Genomic DNA, 17940 nt, shown 5'->3' on the forward strand with positions numbered 1-17940 from the left:
ACTAGGAGGGCCTGCTGCAGAGGTCATGGAAGAGTTGGGGGAAATCACCACCACTAAGTGTTTTGTGGGAGAGAAGTCATGCTCAGCATGCACCACCTTATGAGAAAATGGAGAGGTTCATTCATTAGGTCGAACCTAATTAGGTGGGGTCCAATGTATGCATCTCCAACATGCTCCAAGGGCTGCTGATGCTGGCAGTAGGAAGACTACACTTGGAGTGGCCCTAAACTGGGTTATGCTGGGGTCACAAGCAATCCCACATGTCAGAGGCTTAAATCACTGAGATTTGTTCCTTACTCATGCAGCCTGTGCACTGTGAGTTGGCTGGGGCTTTGCTCCTGGGAACCAGGCGACCAGAGCATCTACCATCTGGAGCAGCACTGGTGACCAGGCCAGAGGGAAAGAAGTCATTCATGGCAAAGAATTAAGCAACTCTTAGAAGTCATTCAAGTCGAATGGCCATGCCAACATCTGGCAGGGAGGGGAAGCCGGTACTGGTGAACGATACTGCAGACTATGACAGCTTCACAGAAGAGGTGGGATTTAAGCAGAGGGGTCTTTGAAGGATAAACAGGAGCTTACTCTGTAGAGAAGGGGCCAGGACATTCTAGGCTGAGGGAACATCATAAATAACTATAACAATATTGAACACCTGTCATGTGCCAGAAGCAATCAAATCGTTTCCTGACTGGTCTTCATGAGAACTCTGAGATATTATCAGTCCATTTTATAGAAGAGGAGGCTGGGGGTCTGAGATCAGCTGACCACTTGCTGAAGGTCACAGGGCCAGAAAGTGGGGCCCAGGAAATCAAACCCAGTGTCCCAGCCCTTCCTTCTCCTGCCACAGTGAGTCATGGAGCCTCGTGACTGTGCAGAGTGTTTGCAGAATAATCTGCACGTTGCTTTTTTTCTGGAAATGGCCCCAACACCCGGAAGATTTTTTTGGGGTGGACGGGGGAATTATTAAGGGGTTGCAATAATTTTTTATTGTGGTAAAATACACGTAATGTAAAAGTTATCATTTTCATCATTTTTAAGTGTACAGTTCAGTGGCATTCAGTACATTCACATTGTTGTACAACCGTCACCACCATCCATCTCCAGAACTTTTTCATCTTTCATAATTGAAACTGCCTCCATTAAACATTAGTTGCCTATTCCTTCCTCACCCCAGTCCCTGGCAACCACCATTCTACTTTCTGTCTTTAAGAATTGGAGTGTTCTAAGTACCTTATATACATGGAATCATATAGTATTTGTCCTTTTGTGTCTGGCTTTTTCTCTTAGAGTAACGTCCTCAAGGTTTATCCATGTTGTAGCGTGTGTCAGATTTTCATTCCTTTTTGTGGCTGAATAAGGTTCCATTGGATGTATATACAACATTTTGTTTATTTATGCATCGGTCCATGGATACTTAGGTTGTTTCTACCTTTTGGCTATCGTCAATAGTGCTGCTATGAGCGAGCAAATATCTCTCTGAGTCCCTGCTTTGGGTTCTTTTGTGTATAGACCCAAAAATGGGATTCCTGGTTCTAGAGGAGATTTTCTGTTATTTTTGTTTTGTTTTGTTTTTTTAGACAAAGTCTCACTCTCTCACCCAGGCTGGAGTGCAATTGCACGATCTCTGCTCACTGCTACCTCCGCCTCTCAGGGTCAAGTGATTCTCCTGCCTCAGCCTCCCAAGTAGCTCGGATTACAGGTGCCTGTTACCATGTCCGGCTAATTTTTGTATTTTTAGTAGAGACGGGGTTTCACCATGTTGGCCAGGCTGGTCTCAAACTCCTGACCTCGTGATCCATCCGCCTCAGCCTCCCAAAGTGCTGGGATTACAGGCGTGAGCTACCACGCCTGGCAGGAGTTTTAAACTTACAAGACAAAGGTGCCGGTGGGCTTTGTTGGGTCTGGGAAAATGCTGCGCAGAAGCACTGCAGGAGGATGCCAGGCCCTAGGATGTCCTAGGATCTCCCTTCAGCTGGCTCTGGGGAGGATCTGTGGGAGCCCCACATCCCATCCAAGATACACAAAGTTTCTCTGCCAGTTGTTTAACTGCTTCACAGGCACAGACCTTGTCCCCAAGGAGTCGGAATGTTCTCATGGGAAAACAGTCGATAACACACCCGAGTCTTCCTTTCCTTCATGTATAAAACAGAGGTGCTGGTGTCACCCGCCTGACACCTCACAGACAGTTGTGAAGTTTAAATGAACTAATGCAGAGAGAAGCCAGCGGCTCATTCTGCACCTGCTGCTACTGTAGACCTGCCACGCCTAGCCCGCTTCGGGTCAAACTGGGGCGCTGACAGGAGCTGCGGTCTGCAGAGGCTGAGGGTCTTTGGAGCTATTTCCACAAACCCAGGAGAGTTCTGGGGCTGAAACAGCTAAAAAGAGGGCAGGCCAGAGGTAAGATGCCTTCCTCATGACAGTTCTAGGGCAGTGGTTCTCAAACTGGAGTATGAGTGAAAATCCCCCAGATAGTGTTCAAATTCAGATAACAGGCTCCAACCTGTGGTTTCTGACTCAGGAGTCTGGGGTGTGGCCTGATAATTTGCATTGTAACAACTTCTTCCTTTCCTCCCCCTCTCCCACCCCCCACCCTTCTCCTACTCCTTCTTCTTCTTGAGACAGACTCTCGCTCTGTCACCCAGGCTGGAGTGCAGTGTCGCGATCTCATCATCTCAGCTCACCGCAACCTCTGCCTCTTGTGTTCAAGCAATTTTTCTGCCTCAGCCTCCCAAGTAGCTGGGATTACAGGCACCCACCAACACGCCCAGTTAATTTTTGTATGTTTAGTAGAGACAGGGTTTCACCATATTGGCCTTCTGGTCTTGAACTCCTGACCTCAAGTGATCCGCCCGCCTTGGCCTCCCAAAGTGCTGGGATTACAGGTGTGAGCCACCACGCTCAGGTTGCATTCTAACACATTCTTAGGGGCTGCTGTTGCTGCTGACCTGGCGACTTCACTGTGAGAACCGCTGCTCTAGAAAATGAAGGAGAAAAAGATGTTCATTTTTGAGGACTGTGGACATATGGATTCCCTCCTCCTTCCCTTTTTTCCCTTTTCTTCCTTTTCTGTCCAATATTTAATTGCGCATTAAAATTGGGACTACAGAGGGGGAAAAAAAAAAAAAAAACAGACAGAGTCTTGGCCTAGAATAGAGAGTCTAGAGGTGGGCTGGCCAGATGGTCGCCGGCTGCCCAGGGGCCCAGCCTGTGGTGTGACCGGACGCGGAGGAATCCCAGTGAGTCAGCCTGCGGGTGGAAGGGAAACACCGTGTCCCAGGCCAGGGGCCAGGGCGGCTTGCCAGGTCCTGTGAGAGCCCAGGCAGCCCTGTCCTTGGGATTGGGTGGTCCCCAGGTGGCAAGATGCTGGGTGAGGAGCCGGTCTGTGGGAGAGCACCTGCAACAAGGCTGTGGCAGGCCTGGCCAGCCTAACACAAGGTGCCTGCCCAGGCCAGGTCTTCAGAGGCAGGGAAGGAAGGCAGATGAGAAGTACAGTGAGCAGGACAGACGTCCTGTGGGCAGCGGAGTGGCCTTGGCCTTGGCTGGTCAAGTTGTTCCATTTCTCTTTTTCAATACTCTGCCTCCTATTCTGAGCCCTGCAGGCCACCTTCCCATGCACCCACCCTCCAGGCTTCTGTGCCCTTCCCTTCCCTCCCTCACCAACCTGGCTTTCATTCCTCAGGGGCCTCCTATTTTTAAAGGAGAGAACTAGCCACTTTGATCAGCACGACCTAGGAGCTGTCACCCTGCACCAGTCAGAGCCCGAGGGCAATGCCACAGGTGCCCCATGCAAAGGCACAGCTCCCAGAAGGGCAAGAGACCTGGCCTCCCCTTCACCGCTAGATCCGTTTCTTCAACTGTGAAATGGGGCCAACAGGACATGTGTCACAGGGCTGTGGGCATTTGATGAGATGACATCATGAAGGTTCTTTGTAACTGGTACAGTCCATAGCTAGGTCCTCTCCGCAGGAAAGCCTCAAGGCTGGAAGATCCCTTTGGGTTAGCCCACCACTATTTCCTCAAACTCTTCAATATTGACTTATGCTTTGATTTGGGCCATCACTTGGGAGTCTCGGTTCTTTAAGGCGACTGCTTGTTATTCATTTGCTCTAATTTAACCTCTTGTAAGCTGCCAGCTCCCCAACTCGACGAAGTGCAGACCCCACCTCCTAGTAGTCTCATCTGTACCTCCTAGAGACATACCTTAGAAGAGGTGTTCCAGGGCCTGGGGAGGCATTTGGTGCCTTCACATCTACCTGCCGCACCGCATGCAGGGCAGGCTCTAACAAAGTCCTGGCATCAGGGTTTGTCCAAGCAAAGGGGGTGGATGCAGGGAGGAGATTAAGGACGCAGACTCTGGAGACACCTGCTTGTCTTCAAATCCCTGTTCCATGACTTGATGACTATGTCTTTGCTTGAGTTACTCTAAGACGAGGAGAGTCACTGTACTCCCTCACTGGGTGGTTGTGAGGAGTGAATGGATGAACAGGTGTAAAAGACTGGGGCCAGCCTGCACCTGGCGAGCTCCAGGTCAAGGTGAGCCCCTACATTTGCAAGTGAGCCAAGCAGAAGCCACGAATGACGGCAGGGCTGCTTCATGTTGCTCCTGACTTCTGGTAATTTTCTGCTCTTACCACAGTCCCCTCCAGCACAACTGGACATGCTGCTGTAAGTGTAGTCTTCTTATCTGTCACAATGGGTAATTTGCCTTTTTAAAAATTTTTATTTTTGAGACAGAGTCTGGCTCTGTTGCCCAGGCTGGAGTGCAATGGCACAATTTTGGCTCAGTGCAACCTCCAGCTCCCAGGTTCAAGTGATTCTCGTGCCTCAGCTTCCTGAGTAGCTGGGACCACAGGCGTGTGCCACCATGCCTGGCTAATTTTTTGCATTTTTAGTAGAGAGGGGGTTTCGCCATAATGGCCAGGCTGGTCTCAAACTCCTGGCCTCAAGTGACCCTCCTGCCTCAGCCTCCCAAAGTGCTGAGATTACAGGCGTGAGCCACCATGCCCAGCCGTGCTTTTTCAATCAATCTATGTACCTTAGAAAATGCTCCAAAAGGTTGCAGTGAGCCAAGATCGTGCCACTGCACTCCAGCCTGGGTAACAGAGACTCCATCTCAAAAAACAAAACAAAACAAAACAAAACAAAAACAAACAAACAAACAAACAAAAAAAACTGCTCCAGAAGCCCTAGCCAAAGTCTAAAGGTGGCCACTGGCCTGGGTGGCCAAGAGCTAACATCTTTACTCAAGGTTTTACACAATGCAGGGACTGCACTAAATTCCTTGGGAGAAAAATGTTTAGCACAGTGACAAAAGGTTATCTATATCTATAGTAAATACAATTCTTTAAAATTGACAAAAGCAATACCAATAACCCAACAGAAAAATGGGCAAAGGATACAAATAGGCAGTTCTCAGAAGTGCAAATCAGAGTAACCAGTAAACATGTGAAAAGATGCTTAGATTTATTAATAGCGAATTGCAAGCTGAGGTACAAATGAGGCTGGGCATAGTGGCTTACTATGGGAGGTGAAGGCAGCAGATCATGTGAACTCAGGAGTTTGAGCCTGGGCAACATGGTGAAACCCTGTCTCTACAAAAAATTAAAAAATTAGCTGGGCATGATGTTGTGCACCTATAGTCCCAGCTACTTGGAGGGTTTCTTGGTCCTGGGACTTCAGGGCTGCTGTGAGCCGTGATTGTGACACTGTACTCCAGCCTAGGCAACACAGTGAGACCCCGTCTCAAAAAACAAAAACAAAAACAAAAAAAGCCACTGTTTCACCTATCAGAGTGGCTAAAATGTAAATGATTCCACTTTGTAACATAAACAATGTTAACCTGCATCTATGTGTATGTGGCAGGGTTTCCTCAACCTCGTCATTATTGATATGTGGGGCTGGACAGTTCTTTGTTGTGGAGACGGTCCTGTGGACTGTAGTTTAGCAGCATTTCTAGCCGCCACTCCCTAGATGCCAGTCGCACCTCCCTCCAGTAGCAACCAAAACTTTCAGACACTGCCAAACATCCCCTGGGGTGCAAAACTGCCCCAAGTTGAGAACCACTTAGTATACAGGTACACATGGATAGTTGTGTGTGATTTAATGAACACAATTAATTTTATCACCATTTTACATAAAAGGAAACTGAAGTGCATTTCTTAGGGTCCCACTGTAAGTTGGGGGCCTGAGATTCCAAGAAAAGTCTTATTTCAGAGCTCAGTGTCTTGCCCAGAACGCAGCCTCACTGCTCAATCACATTCTTGAGGTTTGATTGGCTGAATGCACGTGGAACACCAGGTTCGTGTTTCCAAGCAAGAATCATGGGTTGGGGAAGGCAAGTGTTTACTGTGGTCCAGCTGAGGACTCTGGTGTCTGAAACTCTGTCACATGGGAGGCTACAGGTCCGGGGCTGCCTTGGCTCCCGTTAGAACACTGCAGCAGGCAGCATCTGGCAGGGCCTCCAGGCCTTCTGAGGAAGGAAGACCCCAACTTGCAAAATATGTAGAGGCAGCACTATGACTGGAACCGCACACCCACACCTATATCACCTATACTGAAGGGCAAAGGGCCAGCAGCCAGGGTGGAAGTGGGGGCAGAAGGTGGGGAGGGGATGGCTGGACTCTTGATTCTTTTTCAATTTCCCTCCTTTCTGGCCGCTGAACACCTAAGTACCTCCCCACTGTCCTCTCCACTGTGTCCTTCTTACAAAGCACCCTCTAGAGTGCAGCCAGCAGTACAAGGCACGATCCTATCGGGGGCAGTGTGCATGTACATGAAGCCTGCTGGGTACCTTAACTTTTGGCCTGATCATGATGAGGGGGAACCGTCTTGTTTGGGGCAGAAGACTACAAGTTCTGTGAGGGCAGGACCCACATAGCTTGTGCCTCTTAGGGTTCCTGGGACACAGTGGAGATCAAGGTTGGATGGATGCAGCATGGGGGAGGGAATGGTTAGGATGGGAATGGTCAGGCATCTGTGGGTTGGAACAAACCTCCCAGGCCACTGAGTCCAACTTGCGCGAAGATAGTCACTGAGGAGCTGCAGTGACACCTGAGCCTGTGAATAAACCAGGTCCTGTCAGGGGGCAGTGTGCACATGCACATGAAGCCTGCTGGCTATCTCAACCCAGGTAGTTACCCAGGTACCCTGCTGGGTAACTCAGAGTTGAGTTAAACTCTGCTCTTTGATGACCACTCGTGGTAGGACAGCGATGCTGCTTAAAGAACTTAAGGTACAAATCTTATTAAATAATTATGATTTAGCATTTTAAGTGGAAACCTCTCATGGAGCTGTTTGTAGGAAATGCTGGCTGGCCGAGTTCCCTCCTTCTGCCCCCACTGGCAGGGACTTTCAAGTTGGACAAATGGCCTTTCTGTGCTGGGCTGGCAGAGCTGCAGGCCTCCAGTTTTCTGCTGGAAGCATCATCCCTTTCTTCCTTCAGGCTTTGTTGAGTCCCAGGTGGAGCTGATGGTGGCATCCTTTGGACTCCACTGTAAAGTCCTTGCAGACATCTGTCATGGCACTATGACAGCTTTACCACACATGCACTCACTTGGGGGCAGAGATCAGATCTTAAGATCTTACTGCAGAAACCTAGGGCCAGTGACTCATTCCTTGAGATGTCATCGTATTGATAGGTGGTGACGGTGGCCACGCATTTCCACAATTTAGGGCTTTTTCTAAGTCCGTGGCTCTCAATTCCGCTGCACCTTAGACTCTCTTGAAGATCTTCTAATGCCTAGGTCACACTCCAGGCTAATAAAATCAGAATCCCTGGGCAAGGCCTTGGGATCAATCTTTTTTTCAGACAGGGTCTCGCTCTTGTCACCCGGGCTGGAGTGCAGTGGTACGATCATAGCTCATTGCAGCCTTGAACTCCTGGGCTCACTTGCTCCTCTTACCTCAGCCTCCTGAGTAGCTGGGACCACAGGCACATGTCACAACACCTGGCTAACTTTTCTAGATACGGAGTCTCACTATGTTGCCCAGGCTAGTCTCAAACTCCTAAGCTCAAGTGATCCTCCTGCCTGGGTCTCTTAAAGTGCTGGATTGTAAGTATAAGCCACTGTGCCTGGCCAGAATCAATCTTTTTTTTTTTCTGAGACGGAGTCTCACTCTGTCACCCAGTCTGGAGTGACGCAATCTCGGGTCACTGCAACCTCCACCTCCCCAGTTCAAGCGATTCTCCTGCCTCAGCCTCCTGAGTAGCTGGGTGAAACCCTGTCTCTACTAAAAATACAGAATCAAATCTTTTTAAAAAGCTCCCTAAGTGTTTCCAAGGTATAAAACTGAGAGCCTCTAAGTGGACTCTGGACAGAAGTGGGGTGGAGGTTGATGGTGTAGGAACTTTGGAATTTTTGACTATTTTGGTGGTTGTGATTGAAGAGAAACTGCACCAGGGTCAGGAGACCTGCGGTAGGCCCAGCAACTCTGTGACCTGTCTAAAGTACACTACCTCAAGGGCAGGCTGTGGTAAGGGGCTGCCCCACTGAGCCATCTGCAGAGGTGGTATCACTCAACGATGAAAGACTCAACAAAACCAGCCTTTAACGACCAGTCTGTCCTATTTCAAGAGCAGTCTGGACTCCTATAGCCCCTGATTCAAGTGCAAACTAAAAATTTTAAGACTGGCAAGCAACAGACACTCCTTACATGATTCCTAACTCTCCGCAGGTGCAGAACACTTTAGGCTCCCAACATCTGATTGAAACACAGTCCATACCAAACCACGAGACGGCACCTCACATGCATTAGGGTGGCTGCTATACCAAGGACAAGGATGTGGAGAAATTGAAATTGTCGTGCACCGTTGGTGGGAACATAAAATGGTGTAGCTGCTGTGGAAAATGGGGCGGCAGTTCCCCCAGAAAAATTAAAGAATTACCATGTGATCCAGCAATTCCACTTCTAGGTATATATTCAAAGGAAAGCAGGGTCTGAGACTTTTTTTTTTTTTCTTTTGTTTGAGAGACAGAGTCTCACTCTGTCACCCAGGCTGGAGTGCAGTGGCGCAATCTCGGCTCACTGCAACGTCCACCTCCTGAGTTCAAGCGATTCTTCTGTCTCAGCCTCCCCAGTAGCTGGGATTATAGGCACGCGCCACCACGCCCAGCTAATTTTTGTATTTTTAGTAGAGACGGGGTTTTGCCATGTTGGCCAGAGTGGTCTCAAACTCCTGACCTCAGATGATCCACCTGCCTCGGCCTCCCAACGTGCTGGGATTACAGGTGTGAACGTCCGTCCTGGTCTCAGATATCTGTATATCCATGTTCACAGTATTATTTGCAACAGCCAAGAGGTGGAGGCAACCCAAGTGTCCACCAAGAGATGAGTGATTGAACAAAATATGGTATATACACATGATGAGGTATCAGCAGCCTCAAGCAAGAAGGCAATTCTGACACATGCTACAGCACGGATAAACCTTGAGGACATTATGCTAAGCAAAATAAGCCGGTCACAAAAAGACATGCTGTACTTTTCCACGTGTATGAGGGACCTAGAGAAGTCAAGTTCACAGAGACAGAATGTAGAACAGTAGTTGCCAGGGGCTGGGGCAGTGAAAGGAATGGGGAGTTCGTGCTCAGTGGGTACAGACATTTGTACATATTATTTGGGGTAGGGCAAAGTGGAGAGAAAGGAAGGTTCAAGTTCCAGACTGGGGATGAGACAAGGTGCTTCATCCATTCCTCGGTTTTATTCTTACTCAGTGCAGGATAGAAAATGTTTCAAAGACTCACAGGAATATCTGTGGGAATGCTGATAGCGTTTCTGGTGAGAACCCAGAAAAGAGACACTAAAAAAAGTTAACTGGCCAGGCACGATGGCTCACACCACCCAACACTTTGGGAGGCCACAGTGGGAGGACCGCTTGAGCCCAGGAGTTTGAAACTAGCCTGAGCAATAAACCAAAACCCCTGTCTCTACAAAACAAATAAAAAAACTGTTAGAAGCAAGCAAGTAGGTATGGATATCACCCCAAAGGGCAACGTGAGAAGGATGGCCAAACAGTGGCTAGCTAATGGCATCTCAGGATTCTGAAAGAACTCATAGCTCCAGCCGGGCACGGTGGCTCAGGCCTGTAATCCCAGCACTTTGAGAGGCTGAGGCGGGCAGATCACCTGAGATTAGGAGTTTGAGACCAGCCTGGCCAACATGGTGAAACCCCATCTCTAACAAAAATACAAAAATTAGCCAGGCGTGGTGGTGCATGCCTGTAATCCCAGCTAATCGGGAGGCTGAGGCAGGAGAACTGCTTGACCCCGGGAGGTGGAGGTTGCAGTGGAGTCGAGACCGTGTCATTGCACTCAGCCTGGGTAACGAGAGCAAAAGTCCGTCTCAAAAAAGAACTCACAGCTCTCATGAAAAGTTTGTGAACCCCACCAGATGATCAATCTCCATTACATTTTGATTAAAAACGACAATGCAGCTTAATCCATGTTCTTGAATCCATCCATCAGATTTGACTTGGGCCTACTTTCCAAAACTCAAATGCATCCTCAATGGGCACTTTCAGTGCTGAGAAGACTCCAAAGCCTCTGCCACCTTAAACTGCCAAGGCCACTCTCAGAGGCTTCTGAGCATAGAGAACCACGAAAGTGAGCGTGTAATCCCCTAAGGCGACCACAGTGAGAGTCCTCGCTCATCAGGATGTGCAAGCTCCCAAATGTATGTTTAAAAACCAGACATGCTGCCTTAATACGCATCTATCAGGAAACAAACAGGAATAAAACAGAGCTGCCCAGGAACCATGTGGATGGGTGGGGCAGGAGGGCATCCCTCATATCCCAACACAGGTCGGAGGTCTGATCCAAGTGTGATGGTCACAGCCCTGCCAATATGCAGGGCTTGCTCCTTCGCCTCTGTGCCCTCAGTGCCTGGGAGAGATGGAACCCACAGAACCAAATACTTATCCATTCACCATGTGTCACAGTCACCAGGTTACTTTGTGATCTCCTTTAAGGACAATCTCTCATAATTCTAGTGTGTGTAGAAATCATCAAGTGAATATGCCCTTTAACTCAAAGGATGAATGCCTTACCCTGCAGGCTGGGCCCTTCCTGCCTGCCTCAAAACTGTCATATTCCTCTGTGCCATGCCTTGGTGAACCTCGCAGACCCTGTTAGGATGTACTGATTTCTGTTGGGTTTTCCCCAGTGTAGGCGTAGGAGGTGCAGGCTGGGTCCTATTGTGTGTCTGTAGGGAGCAACATGGTCACTCTCCCTTGACAAGGCCTCCCTTGATCCCCAACCCTACCCTCGAGGTCACAGCAGCAGCCTCCCCACCCCAGACCAAGGCAAGCACAGCTTCTGCATAAAGGCTCCTGCCCTGTGATTCTCCTGGCCACAGGGCCAGCAGCTAGCTCTGGAAGGGGGTCACTGCAGAGGCAGGCCAGGGGCAGAGGTGCAAGAGGCTGCAGAGGCTGAGCTCTTCCTGCGAAGGCCTCACACAAGAAAGAACAGGAAGAGGGACCCAAGATCTGACTGTGCCAGGAAAATCCCTGTCCTGGGTTCTCAAATCCAAATGCAGAAACTGCAAACCGAGGGAAAAAATTGTTTTAAAAAAACCCAAGTTTTTTTCTTTCCTAATAGCTAGTTCCAATGATGTTTATTACCCGCCCTGAGCTGAAATAACAGTAGACAAAAATAGCAGCCTCTGGTTTTACAAAGCCTTTGCACAAGTCCTCTCTGTCTTTTCTGTCCATGCCAGGGAAATGTGCTGCTGGTGCTAGAGGGAGACAGAATGTGGACGACCAAGTACAGGGCGGCACAGTCCTCTGGGTGGAGGCCTGTGTTCCTTCCCATAAGCAGGGCCTATGGGGCGTATGGGGCAGAATATAGGCCTCCACACCAAACTGACAGCAGAGAAAAGTCAGGCAACCTGTTCAATCGCCCCAGCAGTGACCTGGGTTCTATGTGCGGGAGTGAACTGCTGCAGCCCTGGAGCGACTGCCCCCAGCCTTGGGGCTGATGTGGTCTAGAAAGACACCTTGCCACCCTGGCCAGGCAGAGAGGTTGGGTGGGTGGAGGACTGTGCTACCCTGTACTTGACTCAGGGAAGAAGTCTTGATGGGGACTCTTTGTGGACTCTGCCCCCAGGGGCTGGAGCAGCCGGAAGGAGCAGGCCTTGGGCAGCAGGCTCCATGTTCCTGCTCATCGGGAGCCCCTGGGGATCTTGTCTGTTGTCCCTGGCCACTCACAGCAAAAGAACCCCGCTTCCCTACTCTGGAGGTGCCTGGGGTCCCCAGCAGCAAAGCATTGCTTCCCCTTGGTCTTCTCAGTGAATCAGAGCTTCTCCTTAGGGCTTATGCCACAGAGGCCTCCTGCAGCACAGGTGAGGCCCCAGCCATCTCGGGGGACTCAGAAGACTTGGTAAACCTTGATACAAATGCAGAGACAGGGAGGGGCAAGGATGAGCAACTCTGTCACTTTCCAGGTGAAACTGGCCCAGCTCAGAGGCCCATTGTTTTCAGGCCCAAGGTCGCTGCTGGGCTCTGTACTGTCACTTGGAACTGCCCTGGACTCCAGTCTCCTGGTCCTCTCATGCAGAAGGCGGGCTGGGCCACTCCCTCACTGAGGGTCCTTGGAGCTGGGCAGATGGTGCCACTATCTCAGCGGCTGCTTGAGCTCGAACAGACCTGTTCCGCCCTTGACGACCTTCCCGACCACAAGGCAGGCAGAAGGAGACCTCAGCTCATCGTGGGATCCTGGCAGAGACACAAGAGCACGTGTCAGGGTGTTGAGGTGGAAGTTGGGAATGCTGGGAGGGGACTGTGGGGCTAAACACTGAAGCCTCAAGACTCAGGTGGGTCCTGAGTCTCTGAAGCTGATGGGATCATGAAGCAACCGCGCTCTAGCACTTGAGAGGGGAAGGCCCTCTTCCTGTTCCTTCAAAGCGTAGAGGCAGCTGTCGTTCTGCTATTCAGCCCCCTCCAGCTGCCCCTGCTCCCCTCAGATCCCAAGATCCCACTGGTGCGCAAGGAACCATGGAAAGATGCCCATGGGCAGGCCAGTGTGCCCAGGATGGTCAGGAGAGGGGAGGCCAGGGTTCCTGCCCACACACTAACCCAGCATGGTGGCTTGCTTCAGAAACTGGAAGCTGGTTTCAAACGTCATCTGCTGTAGTGGGGAAGAGTTTGACCGGATCCCAAAGCGATTCAGTGGTTTGTAAACACCCTCAAAGCACATATAATCAGCAACCAGGGAGAGATGGCGAGGGTCGACCGCAATGCCTGTCACACGGGAGGTAAAATCAGAAGGGATTAAGCAGTGACCATGGGAACAGTCAGCAGACACAAGCCAGGCTGCCTCCACATCAGCACATGGCTCGGGAGTTAGACTCGGGCTCCCCTGCAGCTCCACCACCTGCTCACGCTACTTAACCCTTCCCCATGGTCTGGGGCATCTTTCCCTGACCCCTGCATCCTGCTTCCCGCTTCCCTCCAGCGGCACAGGAAATGAGGATCTAACCGCACTGTTTTCACTCGGGAACTGAAACTCCAAAGGCAGGATGGGGCCGTCATCAATCAGGAGCTTCCTCTAAGGGACCAGCAGATGAGACAGCACTGAAGCGGCCTCAATGATGGGAGATGTCACCTCTTCACAGATCTGCAGTCTCCCACAGGTGCACTCACTGCACCCGTGCTGCAGTGTTCGCCTTGGTGCTGGACTGACTCGGTGCTGGGCTGACATGGGGCTGACGTGGTCCTGGCCCTCCTGCCCTGAGCCTTCTGCTGTCCTGACTGGCGCCCAGGCCTCAGGGTATTATCTGCAAGCTCCTCTTACCATACACGGCAAACACATCCTTGATCTCCTTCTCGATCACCCGCAGTGCAGCCTCGATGCCATACGTGTTGGCCATGGCATGGATGTCATTGGAGTAGAGGCGGCGCAGATCCAGGACCTGGAGACAGGAAGGAAGGGATTTATTTAGAGGGCCTGGCCTTCTGCTCCCTTCTGCCTGCATATCTCCCCATGGCCGCTCTCTCTCTCCTTGTGTCTGGCAGCTTGGTACAGCTGATGACAAAGTGGTCAAGAGGTGGCCCAGGATTAGCAGAAGGAAATGGCTAGGCAGAGCTGCTGACGGTTCGCTGGCCGGGGCCCAAGGTCTGTATTGTCATTACAAGAATCCAGGGATAACTTCAGACATGCTTTAGATTCAATAGGAAGAAACGGATTTTTTCTTCTTATTTTTAAACTGACAGACCTATTTACTAGGATTAAGGCTTCCCTTGGGAAGCGAGGAAAGATCCCCCAGCAGCGACACATTACACACCCTCCAGGGTGCATGGAGTGCACGTGCGGTCAGCCGCACAGGCATCTGCTGGGCCTCACCAAGCGGCCAAGGCTGCGGCTGAGCTGTCTTGGAGAAGCCTCTCCCCCTGCACTCTCGGCAGGTGCCAATCCTCCCTGCTCATCCTCTCGTAAGCGTTTGGTAAAAGGGTTCAGGGGAGCAGGAGACTTTGCAGGGTGGTCATTGGTGGAGGCAGAAGTGTACATGGTAGGGGGAGCTTTGCCAGCCTACTGTAGACTTGTCAGGGGGTTAGGCTAGAGGGCCCCAGTTCCTCAGTGTTCTGTGGGGGAAACCGAGAAGGTTCTGGGAGAGTCAGTGAAGTCGGAGAACTTGGAGACACAGCTCAGAGGAAAGAACAGATGAGGTGGTGAGTAGGTGGGACAGGAATGCCAGGGCACCTCTACCCCTGGGACCCCGTTTAGCAGATAAAGCAAGCAGCATCTAGGCAGGCGATGCAGCAAGGATTTCTTACAACCCCACTTCGGGAGGGTCTTAATTTCAAGGAAAAAACTACTCAAATTAGCCCGGGCGACTCTGGGTGGGATAAGTTCAGCAGGGTGCTTTACTGGGGGCCTGAATGAGGCTAACATGCCCGGGAATCCCCGGGAGGCGGATGAGGGCACACACACTTGGTTTGCGGAATGTGGCCTGGAAGCATGAACGGCTCACGAAGGGCCAGAGTAAATCAGCTGGAGCGAGCGTCCCAGCGGCCGGGTCCAGAGACAATGTGGGGTGAGGGCTACTGCTTTGTCCCAGGCCAGCAGACAGCCTGTCGGGGGGGACGCTTACTTCTGCATACTTGAACAGCTCCGGGAGATTGATTCCTTCTGTGTTTAGCACAAGCTCCTTCTCGTTCTTATTGTTGGTTGTTTCATTCAGGAGGCACCGAGTGATGCCCTTGGTCGCATAGATGACGGCACCATGGGCCAAAGATACTACCAGGGAGCCCATGTCAAAGTTGATCTTCATCAGAGGGAGCTTCACAGTCACCTGCAAAACGAGGGAGAGCTGGGTAGGGAGACAGCCACGCCAGTTCCCACAAAGAGGACTGGGGCGAGACTCCTTCCAAGCCTTTTCAGGAACTCCCTGGCTGGGGGAAGGAGATCCTGCTGGACAAGCCGGCAGGTAGTCTGAACACTGAAGATGGCTCAACTGCGCACAGGTCAGCCATCTCCAGTCCCCCAGATTCAAGGGAGAAACAGTGGGGTTGTTTTCACAGCTGTCGGTGACAACGCTGAGATTCACATCCACTCAGCACTGCCCTTAATGTCCTTAAAGACCACCAAGCACGGTACATGTTGTTTCACGCGTGCAATCCCATCAGTGATTCTTGTTATTACCCCATCGCTTGGGAACCACTGAACTGGATCAAAGGAAAGACAAAGCATTAAATGTGTGCACATGTCTAGGCATCCAGACCATCCAGGCTTTAAGGGAAGCATCAAATCCCTAAGAAGATGGTGGCAGGGGCTGTGTGTGGGGGGAACTGAAGTGTCCCTGCCTGAGGGCACAAACAGTGTCTCTATAACATGTGTGGTCCATGTTAACATGTCTGTTGTACTGAAGATTAAAGGAGGTGGTGTACCTAAAGGGCCTGGTAGATCAGTCCGTTGTGTCTTGAAAGATCTGGAGAACTGGCTTACTAGGGGTTTGAAAATGACACGTGTGGGCCCTTTTTTGGGGCAAAGGGGTTTATAGCCATCACCAGATTCCTAAAGGGATCTGGGATTAAAAAGAACAAATGACTCTCACAGGCCCCAAACAGGAGGCCTGGGTGTGCTCTGAGTGGGAGGCCATGGGGAGTGCTGGCTGTCCCCTGCCCAGCTGTGCAGGGGAGCTCAGCAGGCCCCTTCCACACAGGCACTTGGCCAGCTGGACCAACCACCCAAGCCCCGGCCTGCACAGCCACACTGACCTGGCACCACAGACTCTCCTCAGTGTCGTACTGGTAGTCATCTATGAACGAGTGGATCTCACGCACAGCCTGGACCCGGCGCTCCATGGCCTCGGGCCCCTGGGGCTCCTGGCTGTGGGTGGGTTTCCGGGGCTGAGTCAGGAGGGCGGGAAGGGCCGGGTCCTCCTCAGTGCCGGAGCCCACCTCTTCATCTCGCTCCTGGGTCTCTCGAGCACCTTCCCTGTGCGGATTTCGTTCCTCCTGCATGTCTTCATCATCGTTCTCCTCTCCCTCCCTCTCCTCCTCTTCCTCACTCTCATAATCAACCTGGTAGAAAAGGGAGCACAGGCTGTGTCACCTGGGGCCCCACCATCTACCTGGATTCTGCTTGTGGAACAAAGATCCCTGCAAAGCCTTGGCTGGCCTGGGCTACCTAGGCCCCACCCACTCCACACTCCCGGCTCCTCTGCTCCGGCCTGGTTGGTCTTTCTTCTTCCTTTTGCCTTGAGAATGCCACCTCTCTGTCCCACTGAGCCCCCCACAGAGGTGGAGCTCACCCTCGCTTGGCCCTCGCTGGTGCACCCACTCACCAGTAAGTTCCCTCGGCCATAATGACAGCAGGGGACTGGTTTGCGGGAGGAGAGAGAGGTGTATTTTCATCGTAAAAACCAGAGGCAGCCTGACTTTTTCTCGCCAGAAGCCTGTCTGGGTCCTTGAGTCTGATTCAAGTCCAGGGATGGCCAGATGTAAATGGCAGTCCTGGAATGGACCTGTGCCAAATTCCCACCCTATGAACCCCATCTTCTCAAGAGAGAGTGTGCTGGGCAGGCAGGTGCAGCTTCAGGGTTCCTTGTGGGTTTGTGGCATGACACAGAGGTGTGGCCTAGGTGCCGGGAGATAATCCCTCCAGGTTAACAGGGAAGGGGGCCGGGACCACAGCCCCTTCATCCCACACAGGGTCTCTCACCTCCTCCTCTTGCTTCTCCTTGCGTTTGGCATCAGAGGCATCGGCGTCCCCCTCCTCAGCTTCAGCATCCACAATATGTCCCTCATCTTCCTCATCGCCCTCCTGCTCTCCCTGTGGTTTGTGGGCAAGGAAGAAAAAGATTAACTCCAATATCTAGTGCTCAGTGAATGCATCCATCCACCCACCAACCCATCCATCCATCCATCCATCCATCCATGCCCCACTCTTCTAACCCCTTCCCCCATCCAGCCACCACCCTCCGTCCACTGCCACTCAACCCAACTCGTCCACCGGCATCTACTCTGTCCAGCCCCGGATCCCAGGCCTCCTTCCCTTCAGTCTTCATCTTTACATGCACTACTTACTTGCAAAATTTCATGCCTAAAAATTAAAAAAAAAGTGCCAGGACTTGCTTTCTTAGAAGAAGATGGTGTAAAATATTGTTCCAAATATTTCTGATCTACCCAGTTGTAGGTGGGGATGAGGAGGAAGGGTTATCTTGTGGAATACTGAATATCTCTTCCTTTCTCCTCCTGAACTTGGCTCCTAGTTTTTTATACTTTCCTTCTGGGTGAACTAAGAATTAAGACCAGGCAGCATTCTAAAGATAGTCCATGCCCACTTGTGCTTGAGCGAGCTAGCAGATGAACTCGCCAAACAGGAGAGACCTAGCATTTTCCCTGGTGTAGGCCAGCCCCTCATTTTAGGGGTGAGGAGACAACTGAGACCACAGAGCTGGTTGGGGGCAGTCCCAGTCCACGTCATCCCCAACCCGACCAGGCTCGCT

The 17940-nt window shown here is 51.3% G+C and overlaps 1 protein-coding gene across 1 annotated transcript in view; it reads right to left on the reverse strand.

Annotated features, from left to right (window-relative positions):
* Positions 1-5444: 5444 nt before the first annotated feature.
* Positions 5445-17940, reverse strand: part of POLR1A (RNA polymerase I subunit A) — an 83631-nt gene continuing 71135 nt past the window's right edge. Inside the window, exons 29-34 of the mRNA XM_025354123.1 lie at positions 17154-17264; positions 16208-16513; positions 15082-15282; positions 13785-13902; positions 13067-13231; positions 5445-12706 (exon numbers count right to left, since the gene is read on the reverse strand). Of these exons, the coding sequence (XP_025209908.1) occupies positions 12606-12706; positions 13067-13231; positions 13785-13902; positions 15082-15282; positions 16208-16513; positions 17154-17264 (1002 nt within the window). The 3' untranslated portion in view covers positions 5445-12605. The remainder of the gene's footprint in view (positions 12707-13066; positions 13232-13784; positions 13903-15081; positions 15283-16207; positions 16514-17153; positions 17265-17940) is intronic.

This window comes from Theropithecus gelada, chromosome 13 (assembly GCF_003255815.1).
Source record: "Theropithecus gelada isolate Dixy chromosome 13, Tgel_1.0, whole genome shotgun sequence".
NCBI lineage: Eukaryota > Metazoa > Chordata > Mammalia > Primates > Cercopithecidae > Theropithecus > Theropithecus gelada.